We start from the raw sequence: 14,780 nt of genomic DNA, 5'->3' as shown, positions 1-14,780 counted from the left end.
AAAAAATCCATTAATTATAATCCACATTATAATGAACTTTTCCTGTTGCAGGATTATTTTCCTGCTGTAACAAACTGGCTCAAATTAAGATCCTACATCTGTACCTATCCACCTGGCTATAATGCACCCACAATGGATACCTGTAGAATCCACCTAGGTTTAACATACCACTTAACACAACAATGCCAGGACTTTAGCATACAGACAGCTTTTAGATTAGCCACACTTACAATACCTTTTTGAATTAGCATATTAGAATTAGACTGAGGCACAGGCCATATCAATATCAGTAGAACCTCTTCACATTTCACTGAGGATATTGTTAAGCTCACGTTCAAATGAGATGAAGGTATACACCTGTGTGTTTACTATCTCTTCTGTATCTGTCTCAATCTTTTCCCCTGTCACTCTCCCTTCCCCTCACTCTGCCCTTTCCCTCCTCCCTCTCTCTCACCCTCCTCTCCTCAGCTCACACTCCAGACAACTCGTTCATGGGCTTTGTCTCTGAGGAGCTGAACGACACCGAGAAGAGTAGCATCATGCAGAACAAGGTCAACAACATGGCTGTGGTTTACGGCAAGGAGGCCAGCATGTGGAAGGTAGGCAAAACACACTGTCGTGGAAATTTCCATGTATTACCAAATCATGAGAGAGCAAACCACACACAAGTCAGAGTTATCATAAAGTCCATTTGTAATTATATGAGCTTCACCATAGCCCTGTGACTCTCAGATCAATTTCAGTGTCATAAATTAATTATCTGAGAGTGCTTACATGTTGGCAACTGAGATCCTTTATAGGAAAGACACACATAGCCAGACAGCATTGGCTATAAATTATCGTTCAGTTTGGTCTCCTAAACTAAGTTCTTATCTCGTTCTTGGTACCACTTAGAACCAAAAACATTACTTCATCCAATGGCATATATCAAATACACCCCCTCCTGGACAAGCTCACAGAGAGACGTGACTGGCACACAGACATTGTGGAGCCACCTAACTGGTTCCCCATTAATCACCCCATCCCTTCACATGGTTTAGGAATAGTTACAGACACATTCACAGATAAGACTAACCTCACCTCTCCCCTCTCTGGGCCCAAGTAACTTTTCCACATAAGCATGCTTTTGAAAATGAATAAAACATCTTATTTATAAATGTTACCTAAAGAATTCTGATTCTGCCACGACAACACACACACACTCACACACAATCCACTCACAGAGAGACATGGGTTCAAATAATATGTATCATTTGAAATACTTTAGCTGTGCTTGATTCAGCTTGCCCGTATGAAATGGGATAGTCCCAAAAGTGCCCACCTCGCGCCCCAGGCCGGCTCAAGCAAGCACTTAATGTACTTAAAAGATTTCCAACACTATTTCAGTCCAGGTCTGCGTGCAGAGAGATAATTATCCCACTGACATTAGTTATACGTAGTCGGGTAAAGAGCCGGGGGGGGGGGGAAATCTTTTTCGATTTTTGTAGAGCCGTTGAAATTCCCTTCATGACTGAAGCATATCTGATCTTTAATCTAGAGATGCTTTATGTCATCCAGCTCGTACCCGGAATATCCCGGTGCTCTTAGAATGAATACTTAGACCTTTGGATTGATGTGGATTTGACGTTTCAAAACATATAGATGAGCTGGTTTAAGAAGCTAAGATTTCAAGTTGGCTTTTTCTATAGAAACAGATGGTGCCTTTCTCTAAGCAGTAGGAAGCAGATTGTTAAGTGAATATTTGTATCTGTTCTTGATTACGGTGATGTTATTTATCAAAGTGCAGCTGCTACTACTCTTAAACCTTTGGATGCCATCTACCATAGTGCCCTACGGTTTGTTCCAGGCGACAGTTTTGATACTCATCACTGTATCCTGTGTCAAAAGGTTGGCTGGACTTCGCCAAAAGCCCCGTAGATCTCCACATGATTCCCTTTTTCTTTCCAAGGCTATACTTTATAAGCTTTCGTCTTATCTAGCTCTGCTGTTGAGGTACAGCCACCTGAGTTGCCTAACCCGTTCACAGGATTGGTTAACTCTTGAGGTTCCTAGTGTCTCCACCGAGCTAGATAAACCTGCTTTTAGTTTTAATGCACTGAAAATTCTGAAAACGTTTCATCTTGATGTTCTGGTGCCGTTCGGGCAATTTAAAGTATTGATTGGGGATTTATTTGTGGAGGAATGTAAATGTTTTTCTGTGATCTGTGATGTTTTATTTGTGCTTTGCGTGATTGAGTTTTAGCATTTTAATGTGTGAATACAGTATACAGCATATACAGTGAAGAGGACAAGTATTTGATACACTGCCGATTTTGCAGGTTTTCCTACTTACAAAGCATGTAGAGGTTTTTTATAATAGGTACACTTTAACACTGAGAGACGGAATCTAAAACAAAAATCCAGAAAAAGATTTTAAAGTAATTAATTAGCATTTTATCGCTGGTCAATACGGACTTTCAGCTCCCTCCATTTTATTGCTCCCTAGTGGCTGCCCCACCCCTGCCCAGTCCATAGATTAGGAACTAATTCATTTATTTCAATTGACTGATGTCCTTATATGAACCTTAACTCAGTAAAGTCGACGCAATTGTTGCATGTTGCGTTTATATTTTTGTTCAATATACACTGCTCAAAAGAAATAAAGGGAACACTAAAATAACACATCCTAGATCTGAATGAATGAAATATTCTTATTAAATACTTTTTTCTTTACATAGTTGAATGTGCTGACAACAAAATCACACAAAAATTATCAATGGAAATCAAATTTATCAACCCATGGAGGTCTGGATTTAGAGTCACACTCAAAATTAAAGTAGAAAACCACACTAAAGGCTGATCCAACTTTGATGTAATGTCCTTAAAACAAGTCAAAATGAGGCTCAGTAGTGTGTGTGGCCTCCATGTGCCTGTATGACCTCCCTACAACGCCTGGTCATGCTCCTGATGAGGTGGCGGATGGTCTCCTGAAGGATCTCCGCCCAGACCTGGACTAAAGCATCTGCTAACTCCTGGACAGTCTGTGGTGCAATGTGGCGTTGGTGGATGGAGCGAGACATGATGTCCCAGATGTGCTCAATTGGATTCAGGTCTGGGGAACGGGCGGGCCAGTCCATAGCATCAATGCCTTCCTCTTGCAGGAACTGCTGACACACTCCAGCCACATGAGGTCTAGCATTGTCTTGCAATAGGAGGAACCCAGGGCCAACCGCACCAGCATATGGTCTCACAAGGGGTCTGAGGATCTCATCTCGGTACCTAATGGCAGTCAAGCTACCTCTGGCAATCACATGAAGGGCTGTGCGGCCCCCCAAAGAAATGCTACCCCACACCATGACTGACCCACCGCCAAGCCGGTCATGCTGGAGGATGTTGCAGGCAGCAGAACGTTCCCCACGGCGTCTCCAGACTGTCACGTCTATCACGTGCTCAGTGTGAACCTGCTTTCATCTGTGAAGAGCACAGGGCACCAGTGGCGAATTTGCCAATCTTGGTGTTCTCTTGTGCTGTAAGCACAACCCCCACCTGTGGACGTCGGGCACTCATACCACCATGGAGTCTGTTTCTGACCGTTTGAGCAGACACATGCACATTTGTGGCCTGCTGGAGGTTATTCTGCAGGGCTCTGGCAGTGATCCTCCTGCTCCTCCTCGCACAAAGGCGGAGGTAGCGGTCCTGCTGCTGGGTTGTTGCCCTCCTACGGCCTCCTCCACGTCTCCTGATGTACTGGCCTGTCTCCTGGTAGCGCCTCCATGCTCTGGACACTACGCTGACAGACACAGCAAACCTTCTTGCCACAGCTCGCATTGATGTGCCATCCTGGATGAGCTGCACTACTATCAGCCAGGAAGCATAGGAACTGAGAAGACACCCCCTTTATTGGGGGTGTCTTGCTAATTGCCTATAATTTTCACCTGTTGTCTATTCCATTTGCACAACAGCATGTGAAATGTATTGTCAATCAGTGTTGCTTCCTTAAGTGGACAGTTTGATTTCACAGAAGTGTGATTGCCTTGGAGTTACATTGTGTTGTTTAAGTGTTCCCTTTATTTTTTTGAGCAGTGTATATATACAGTACCCATCATATTTTTTTTTTACATTTTAAAAACTATTTTCTACATTGTAGGATAATAGTGAAGACATCAAAACTATGAAATAACCCACATGGAATCATGTAGTAACCAAAAAAACAAATCAAAATATATTTTAGATTTTAGATTCTTCAAAGTAGCCACCATTTGCCTTGATGACAGCTTTGCACACTCTTGGCATTCTCTCAACCAGCTTCATGAGATAGTCACCTGGAATGCATTTCAATTAACAGGTGTGCCTTGTTAAAAGTTAATGGAGACTCACAGTGTGAATCAGTTATGTTGTGACAAGGTAGGGGTGGTATACAGAAGATAGCCCTATTTGGTAAAAGACCAAGTCCATATTATGGCAAGAACATCTCAAATAAGCCAAGAGAAACGACAGTCCATCATTACTTTAAGACATGAAGGTTAGTCAATGCGGAAAATGTGAACATTTCTTCAAGTGCAGTTGCAAAAACCATCAAGCGCTATGATGAAACTGGCTCTCATGAGGACCGCCACAGGAAAGGAAGACCCAGAGTTACCAGCCTCAGAAATTGCAGCCCAAATATGTACATATATTTGTGTGTGTGTGTGTGTGTGTGTGTGTGTGTCTGTGTGTATTATATTGAACAAAAGTATAAATGCAACATGCAACAATTTCAACGAGTTACAATTCATATCAGGAAATCAGTCAATTGAAATATATACATACAGTGCATTTGGAAAGTATTCAGACGTCTTGACTTTTTCCACATTTTGTTACTTTACAGCCTTATTCTAAAATGGATTAAATCGTTTTTTCCCCTCGTCAATCTACACACAATACCCCATAATGACAAAGCAAAAACAGGTTTTGAGACAGACCGTCCAATAGATACACGGAGACTCACAGACAGACTCAATATGGATGAGAAGCAGTACCATGTTAAATCAGCTCATTTCCATTTCCTACGGTCAAGAACAAAAGGTAAAATCAATATAAACTACCTGAGGGGCTACAATCGTATTCACATCCTCATCCACACTAAACACTCACACACTTCTCACTCCCCCGGTATACACTACAGAGATGTAAAAATAATAATAACATCGCAGAGCTGTTAACTGCATAACAGACCAAACGATCGACATGCCATCTATCTGCTATCTATAGAAGATATTACATTTGGCACACAGCCGCACGTGGATGCATTTAACGGAGTCCTTACAGCCTTCATTTGCAGCCACATTTCCTTTCAAAAGCAGCCTGGTTGCTCACAGTGCATATTCGATGAGGGAGAGACTCGAACTGGATTTCGTTTAAAGACCTGGTTTAGCTGTAGCTTTGTTCCCCCTCCGCCTCTGTTGGCGTGCGGCTTCCCCCGCGGATTTTCATTCACTGGTTTAGTCTTGCATCTCAAGGCGAGACAGAAGATATTTTAGAAACGGCGTGCGAACGTCGAGCAATTGCCGCTTTACAGGAACAGAAGGGGGGGGAAATGCAATACATGACAGATGGAGTTGAATATTTGTTTGTTCTTTCTCTTGTCTTTCCCCTCCTCGATTCCCTGTCCCCTTCCTCATTCTTCTCCCCTCTCTTCTTCGACACTTCTCTTCTCTCCTGTCCCCTCCTCTCTTCCTCCCGTGCGTCTCTCCATTGCCTCCGCATCTTGGCGGATGATATCCTCTGCTGCAGCTCCAGGTAAGACTCTTCTCAGTCGAAACACACCGGCCCTGTTCCCTCTCTCTTAAACCTCGGCTCATACATTCAGTTCACCGTTTCCTCCATAATCACACTCTCTACGAACACCCAATACAGACTCCTGGGGTTGTCAGTTTGACCTCGCATACAGCTGCTATCACAATGCCTTCCTTTTGCCTTTTCTTTTATGCACGTTTTTGCGTAGAGATAATGGTGAACTGACAAGACACGAGTGGTTTGAACAGTCCACCGCTAATCTTAGCACGCAGCTGTCTGCAATGTGAGAGAGAGAGAGAGAGAGAGAGAGAGAGAGAGAGAGAGAGAGAGAGAGAGAGAGAGAGAGAGAGAGAGAGAGAGAGAGAGAGAGAGAGAGAGAGAGAGAGAGAGAGAGAGAGAGAGAGAGAGAGAGAGAGAGAGAGAGAGAGAGAGAGAGAGAGAGAGAGAGAGAGAGAGAGAGAGAGAGAGAGAGAGAGAGAGAGAGAGATATGAATTATTGGACTGGGAAGCTGTGTGGTGCCACAGATGTCTTTCTGAATACTGGGCGAGCGACTAGGACATCTGGTCCAATCAAAAATACTGGAACGGACCCAGACTTCACGTGCCCATTTTATGAAGTAGTGGTTCTATCTTTCTCAACGCTCTCGAAACAGTTGTTTTTTGGGGGGTTAACTTCTGCTGTCTCTCTTTCTGCCGCTTGAGGCAATTTGTCGAACAAATCGATAGTTCTTGCTTGCGCTATGTGGTATTGGGCTTAGTCGTATCATGGAGACATGAGTAGAGGAGATGGTGTGTGTTGGGTTTTAAGGGATAGTGCTAGTATTGATTTCTGAAATGTTAACCTTGTGAGTCGGGCCTGTAAGGCAGGCCAAAGCCGTAAACAATATTGTGATGACTCCATCTCGTATTCCAATGGGCATAGGGGGTTTCTTGTGCTTTTTGCCTGGGATATCGCTCCTTGTCTTGGCAACCAGCCTCCTCAAAAATTGAAATTGTGAGTATGGAGAGGGGAAGATAGAGTTTTGCAGGTGCTTTGTGTTTTTGGAGCCAGTATGTTCATGCCCCCCGAATTAGTGGAATGGTATCAAGCACATGTTTTCCACGTGTTTGATTCCATTCCATTCGCCCACTTTGCAGCCATTATTATGAGCCGTCCTCCCCTCAGCAGCCCCCTCTGCTGTATGTTCACCCTGAAGGAGCTTGTATATAGAGTGGACAATTATCTTTATTCATTTTTATAGCCTACTCGCCGTTTAGTCGGAACCTCCACCGATCTTTTTGGGGTGTTTTTTGGGCCGCCTTTAGTTATTATGCTCCCGGCTTCTGGAATTGCCTGCCAGAGAACCTGAGGGAGGCCCAAACTGTGGACGTAATTTAAGAGACCTCTTAAAACGCCTCTTTTTAGCTTTGCTTTTCCTTAGGGGGGCGTTTTAGTTGTTTAGTTCTTGTCATTATTTTGTTTTGTATCTTACCTTTGTTCTGTAGTAAATATTTCAGCTTTCATTTTCATCGTTTTTTATTCGTTTGTGAAATACATTGCATTGCGTTGCGTTCCATGTCTGAAATGTGCTGTACAAATGAAGCTTGATTTGGTCACTTTTTGGGGGGGGGGGTCCGCCAGCTCGTTATTACACTACCTCCAGCACAGACACACACTCTTCCTCACTACACAACCGAGAGCCCTCTTCCTCTTCTCTCGTTCTCTCTCGTTCTCTCTTTGCAGTCCCCCAGCAGGCCGTTTCCTGGCAAGACGTCCAGTTCACTTGAGTTGAAACCCAGTCAAACAAGCTCAAACCCACCACACAAAGTTCAGGTTGACTTCTATTGTATAAATACAACTTTCATCTTCCCCGTTTTCCCCGCCGTTTTTCACACTCTCGTTCCTGAGAATAGAATCCATGTTAGATAATTAGCATTACTAATGTGGCACGGGACTGGCCCAGTCAAGCCAGGTCAAGGATTAGCTAGCCTGGGCTAAACCTGGGTTACATCCGTGTGTGAGCGTGTGTGGTTCTCTCTCTGTTTCGTTGGCTCTAATTCATAGTGTCTGGTGCACTCAGAGCGTTGGCTAATCTCCTAATTGGCTGGGAAAATCCTCATAGGAAACCATCTATCGCAGCAGCCAACCAATTACAGCACAGCCTACAGGGCGAGCACACAATAGCACAGGGATACAGTAAGCTTCTTATAACATCCAGGAAGCAGGAAGTCAATAAGGAGACCTGGGCTGTGGTTGATTCACATTGGGGGGGTGGGGGGTTGTTTTGTTTTTCAGACGTGGAGGCTAGCTATGAAAGGGTGCCCATGCTTAAACACACACAGGTGAAGTGCATGGACACACACACACACACACACACACACACACACACACACACACACACACACACACACACACACACACACACACACACACACACACACACACACGAGTGCGCTCACACACACACTCTCACCCATCTCTCACCTCAAAATGCATCCCTTTTTATTGCCAACATCTTTGCACTTCTCTCACCCACACGAAAAACACAAAGCCTCCATATCCACTTAAGATGCGCTATTGGGTTTAAAGGTTGTGCCTCTCAGAAGAAAGATGTACTGTTGCTTCGGCACATGAATGCACTGTATAGATTCAGCCAGAAAGCACATCTGTTATTGTGTGTAGATGTGGTTTGCTTGTATGCCACAATAGGTATGTGTACTCCCTATTTATAATCTATTCATTTCAATGTATGGGCATAATCTATTCATTTCAATGTATGGGCATAATATATTCATTTCAATATATGGGCATAATCTATTCATTTCAATGTATGGGCATGATCTATTCATTTCAATGTATGGGCATGATCTATTCATTTCAATGTATGGGCATAATCTATTAATGTCTATGTATGGGCATAATCAATTCATTTCAATGTATGGGCATAATCTATTCATTTCAATGTATGGGCATAATCTATTCATTTCAATGTATGGGCATAATCTATTCATTTCAATGTACGGGCATAATCTATTCATTTCAATGTACAGGCACAATCTATTCATTTCAATGTACAGGCACAATCTATTCATTTCAATGTACGGGCATAATCTATTCATTTCAATGTATGGGCATAATCTATTCATTTCAATGTATGGGCATAATCTATTCATTTCAATGTATGGGCAGGCTTGCTGTTTTCCAGTCTTTACTCCTACAGCCCCATTACTGCATGATGGAACGGAGGGACTACGAAGACACACATATTCCTACTATTATTATTATTTATTTTGTATTATTGGTTGTATATTGTTGTATATGAAATGCGTGTGTCTGTCCTTGTCCATCAGTGTATCAGTGTTTTGTTACTTGTCATGTTTTGTGTTTTTGTGGACCCCAGGAAAAGTAGCTGATGCTTCAGCAAAAGCCAATGGGCGTCCGAATAAACCACTGAATGAACCAATCAGATAGGTAGAGACGTGTGAGAGCGCCACAGATAGGTCAGGGAGAGGGATGTCATAGCAGCCAGTAAGGAGATGAGTGGAACCGGCTGTCACAGGCTGGCTAATGCTGTGCTCTGCTGCTGCCCCCTGGGTGCCTGGGGTGGTACTGGCAGTCTGCCAGTATTTTTTCCCTGCGTCCTTACATGGACGCCTCGCTCCTCGCTCTCTGGCACCGGGAAGAGACGCTCGGGGCCAAATGTGTGTGATAAGATAGAGAGGGATTGAGAGAAAGGGTGTGTGTGTGTGCACACGTGTGCAGGAAACCATGCCAGATCCCTAGCACTTCCCCTCATTCATATTGACGGCCCACGGCAGTGCGGCACTGTGTGTCTCTTTGGGTTTTCTAAAGGGGTCTGTCACATTAAATGCCCTGCGCTCACTAACAGGCAATGGCTCTGCCTCTCTCTGTGTGAAGATGCTAACGTTCACACAGCACACACACACACTCGCTCAGGGAATTCACAACCACTCATACACACACACTTAAACAGTCATAGTGCATTATCACGCGTACACACACACTAACACAGACACTAACACACACACTCATTCCCATTTATATGTACACTCATAAACAACCACACACACAGCCATTAACGCATCACCTTTAATCACATCATTCTCTCTGTCTCTCCTTCCCTCTCCAGCTCTCCCCTCCCTCCTTCCCTCTCCATCTCTCTCTACCTCCTTCCCCCTCATCTCCCTCCTTCCTTCCTTCCCTCTCCATCTCTCCCTCCCTCCTTCCCTCTCATCTCCCTCCTTCCCTCTCCAGCTCTCCCCTCCCTCCTTCCCTCTCCAGCTCTCCCCTCCCTCCTTCCCTCTCCAGCTCTCCCCTCCCTCCTTCCCTCTCCATCTCTCCCTCCCTCCTTACCTCTCATCTCCCTCCTTCCTTCCTTCCCTCTCCATCTCTCCCTCCCTCCTTACCTCTCATCTCCCTCCTTACCTCTCATCTCCCTCCTTCCTTCCCTCTCCATCTCTCTCTCCCTCCGTCCTTACCTCTCATCTCCCTCCTTCCCTCATCTCTCCCTCCCTCCTTACCTCTCATCTCCCTCCTTCCTTCCCTCTCCATCTCTCTCTACCTCCTTCCCTCTCATCTCTCTCTCCCTCTGTCCTTACCTCTCATCTCCCTCCTTACCTCTCATCTCCCTCCTTCCTTCCCTCTCCATCTCTCTCTCCCTCCGTCCTTACCTCTCATCTCCCTCCTTCCCTCTCATCTCCCTCCTTCCCTCATCTCTCCCTCCCTCCTTACCTCTCATCTCCCTCCTTCCTTCCCTCTCCATCTCTCCCTCCCTCCTTACCCCTCATCTCCCTCCTTCCTTCCCTCTCCATCTCTCTCTCCCTCCGTCCTTACCTCTCATCTCCCTCCTTCCTTCCCTCTCCATCTCTCTCTCCCTCCCTCCTTACCTCTCATCTCCCTCCTTCCTTCCCTCTCCATCTCTCTCTCCTTCCTTCCCTCTCCATCTCTCTCTCCCTCCCTCCTTACCTCTCATCTCCCTCCTTCCTTCCCTCTCCATCTCTCCATCCCTCCTTACCTCTCATCTCCCTCCTTCCTTCCCTTTCCATCTCTCTCTCCCTCCCTCCTTACCTCTCATCTCCCTCCTTCCTTCCCTCTCCATCTCTCCATCCCTCCTTACCTCTCATCTCCCTCCTTCCTTCCCTTTCCATCTCTCTCTCCCTCCGTCCTTACCTCTCATCTCCCTCCTTACCTCTCATCTCTCTCCTTCCCTCTCCATCTCTCACTCCTTCCTTTGCTCTCCATCTCTACCTCCCTCATTCTCTCTCCATCTCTCCTTCCCTCTCTGTCTCTCGCTCCCTCCGTCCCTCCCCCTCTCCCATCCGCACGTGCTCCTCCACTTTCTCCCTCAAAATCAACCCTCTCACTCTCTCCCTTTCCTTTCTCACCCACTCATGACTTTTTCCACCGTCCCACTTCCTCTCCTCGCTCACCAACTCCCCATTCACTTTCTTACATTCTCTCTCTCTCTCTCTTCCCTCCTCCTTGTCTATCAGCAGGGTAAGGAGGGTTTCCTCCAGATCCTCCACAGGTACATGGAGGTCCACGGGACGGTGTACTACGAGACCCAGCGCCCCCCCGAGGTGCCTGCCTACGTCAAGAACCACGGCCTGCTGCCTCAGCACGAGCTGCAGACGCTGCTCCGCAAGGCCAAGGTACTAGAACACACACACACACAAGACGATACACAACATACACAAGAGGTAACACACTAGAGACGTGGGATCTTAATTGGATCACCCTGTTGCAGGATAACTTTCATGCAATGCAGGAAATTTTAAGTGTATTCGAGGTTTAAAAAGGCGTCTTTAGTTTGTAATTTTGTAACTCAGACTTGATTTTCAGTTACGGGGAATGTAGCAACCCATACATACAATGTCCATTCATTATAATCCTCATAATAAATCATATTTCCTGTTGCTGCAGGATTATTTCCTTGCTGTAGCAAACTGGCTCAAATTAAGATCCTAGATCTGTACGTGCGTAAACACATTCAGGCGCCATGCATGCACACATAATACGCACACACAACACACACACGCACACACTAGTTCCACACACACTACTGTTGCACCAGCACTAACTACAACAGCAGCCAAGCAAGGCCAACACACAGTTACCTTCCAGTCCCTGGTATATCTGTAAATGGCAGCATTTTCAATTGACAAGCATTAATAAAATAACTGATGGTTATCCTAACTGGTATCATCTTCGTCTCCTCCACCAGCTCTTCATTGGGTTTGGTTTCCCCTATGAAGGGCCCGCCCCCCTGGAGGCCATAGCCAATGGGTGCATCTACCTGCAGCCCAAGTTCCACCCACCCCACAGCTCGCTTAATCACGAGTTCTTCAGAGGCAAGCCAACGTCTCGAGAGGTGAGCTCCCATTGGTCAACACCGTATCTAGTACTGTACCACTCTTCAGTTGAAAATGAACTACCAACATTCCCGATTGTACACCAAATGTGCCACTTATACATCACAGAATATTGCTTTTAACTGGAATATTCTACTAATTCTTTACTCCACCCCTCTCAGGTGTCGTCCCAGCACCCGTACGCAGAGCAGTACATCGGGCGGCCCCACGTCATGACAGTAGACTACAACAACTCCCAGGAGTTTGACTCTGCCATCAGAGAGATCATGAGTACCAAGGTACAGTTATTTCATGTATTTCTTGACTCATTGGTTTCTTTGGCAGTGACCAAACACACTATGTTCCACCAGAGAAGGATTGTACAACCATATAACGAGTCTGACGAGCCCGGCGCGAACAATATATCGCTTTCTCGGGAACAGGCCCAGATCCCTGTGATTTGTGTGAAGACGTGGGGGAGAAATAGGGGTCAAAGGGCGGGCTGCATTCGGAGAATTCATAGGCGATCGAATTAACCCCACTTCCTTCCATTCTGCTAGAAAACGTGCAATCTTTGGAGAATAAAATCGATGACCTACGCGCAAGATTAAACTACCAACGGGACATTCAAAACTCTAATATCTTATGCTTCACAAAGTCGTGGCTGAATGATGACACTATCGACATACCGCTGGCTGGTTACACGCTGTAACGGCAGGATAGAACAGCGGCGTCTGGTAAGACAAGGAGCAGCGGACTATGTATTTTTGTAAATAACAGCTAGCGCACGAGCTATTGCTCGCCTGAGGGAGAGTAATCTCATGATAAGCTGTAGACCACACTATCTACCGAAAGAGTTTTCATCTGTATTTTTCTTAGCTGTTTTACATACCACCACAGTCAGAGGCTGGTACTGAAACAGCATTGATTGAGCTGTATTCCGGCATAAGCAAACAAAAAAACACTCATAGCACTCGCAGTAGCCGGGGACTTTAATGCAGGGAATCCGCTTTACCAAATTTCTATCAGCATGTCACATGTGCAACCAGAGGGAGAGAAAAAACTCTGCACCACATTTACTCCACACAAAGGGACGCATACAAAGCTCTCCCTCGCCCTACATTTGGCAAATCTGACCATATTCTATCCTCCTGATTCCTGCTTACAAGCAAAAATTAAAGCAGTGACTAGATCAATAAAAAAGTGGTCAGATGAAGCAGATGCTATGCTACAGGACTGTTGTGCTAGCACAGACTGGAATATGTTCCGGGATTCCTTCGATGGCATTGAAGAGTACACCACATCAGTCAATAAGTGCATCGATGACGTCGTCCCCACAGTGACCGTACGTATTGTACATATCCCAATCAGAAGCCATGGATTACAGGCAATATCCGCACTGAGCTAAAGGCTAGAGCTGTGACTTTCAAGGAGTGGGACTCTAACCCGGAAGCTTATAACAAATCCCGCTATGCCCACCAACGAAACATCAAACAGACAAAGCATCAACACAGGACTAAGATCGAATCGTACTACACCGGCTCTGATGCTCGTTGGATGTGACAGGGCTTGCAAACCATTACAGACTTCAAATTGAAGCAAAGCCGAGAGCTGCCCAATGACACAAGCCTACCAGACGAGCTCAACTACTTCTATGCTCGCTTCGAGGCAAATAACACTGAGACATGCATGAGAGCACCAGCTGTTCTGGAACTGTGTGATCACGCTCTCTGCAGCAGATGTGACTAAGACCTTTAAACAGGTCAGCATTCACAAGATCACAGGACCAGACGGATTACCAGAATGTGTACTGCAAGCATGTGCTGACCAACTGGCAAGTATCTTCACTGACATTTTTAACCTCTCCCTGTCTGAATCTGTAATACCAACACGTTTTAAGCAGACCACCCTAGTACCTGTGCCCAAGAACACTAAGGTAACCTGCCTAAATGACTACCAACCCGTAGAACTCACGTCTGTAGTCATGAAATGCTTTGAAAGGCTGATCATGGCTCACATCAACACCATTATCCCAGAAACCCTAGACCCACTCCAATTTGCATACCATCCCAATAGATCCACAGATGATTGAATCTCTATTGCACTCCACACTTTTCCCACCTGGACAAAAGGAAAACCTATATGAGAATGCTGTTCATTGACTACAGCTCAGCGTTCAACTCCATAGTGCCCTCCAAACGCATCACTAAGCTAAGGACCCTGGGACTAAACAGGACCCCTGGGACAACACCTCCCTGCAACTGGATCCTGGACTTCCTGACAGGCTGCCCCCAGGTGGTAAGGGTAGGTAACAACACATCCGCCACGCTGATCCTCAACACAGGGGCCCCTCAGGGGTGAGTGCTCAGCCTCATCTTGTACTCCCTGTTCACTCATGACTGCACGGCCAGGCACAACTCTAACACCATCATTATGTTTGCCGATGACACAACAGTGGCCTGATCACTGACAACGATGAGACAGCCTATAGGGAGGAGGTCAGAGACCTGGCCGTGTGGTGCCAGAACAACAACCTCTCCCTCAACGGGATCAAGACAAAGGAGATAATTGTGTACTACAGGAAAAAGACGCCCCCATTCTTATCGACAGGGCTGCAGTGGAGCAGGTTGAGAGTTTCAAGTCTCTTGGTGTCCACATCACCAACGAACTAACAT

The 14,780-nt window shown here is 45.7% G+C and overlaps 1 protein-coding gene across 1 annotated transcript in view; it reads left to right on the top strand.

Moving 5' to 3' along the window:
- Window positions 1-14,780, top strand: part of LOC118364943 (alpha-1,6-mannosylglycoprotein 6-beta-N-acetylglucosaminyltransferase B-like) — a 123,092-nt gene that overhangs the window by 99,563 nt on the left and 8,749 nt on the right. Inside the window, exons 9-12 of the mRNA XM_052490159.1 lie at window positions 469-599; window positions 11,248-11,406; window positions 11,979-12,125; window positions 12,288-12,404. Coding sequence (XP_052346119.1) covers window positions 469-599; window positions 11,248-11,406; window positions 11,979-12,125; window positions 12,288-12,404 — 554 coding nt within the window. The remainder of the gene's footprint in view (window positions 1-468; window positions 600-11,247; window positions 11,407-11,978; window positions 12,126-12,287; window positions 12,405-14,780) is intronic.

Source organism: Oncorhynchus keta, chromosome 32 (genome assembly GCF_023373465.1).
Source record: "Oncorhynchus keta strain PuntledgeMale-10-30-2019 chromosome 32, Oket_V2, whole genome shotgun sequence".
Classification (NCBI taxonomy): domain Eukaryota; kingdom Metazoa; phylum Chordata; class Actinopteri; order Salmoniformes; family Salmonidae; genus Oncorhynchus; species Oncorhynchus keta.
Note: the sequence above shows the minus strand (reverse complement) of the source record. Positions and strands in the feature narration are given on the sequence as shown.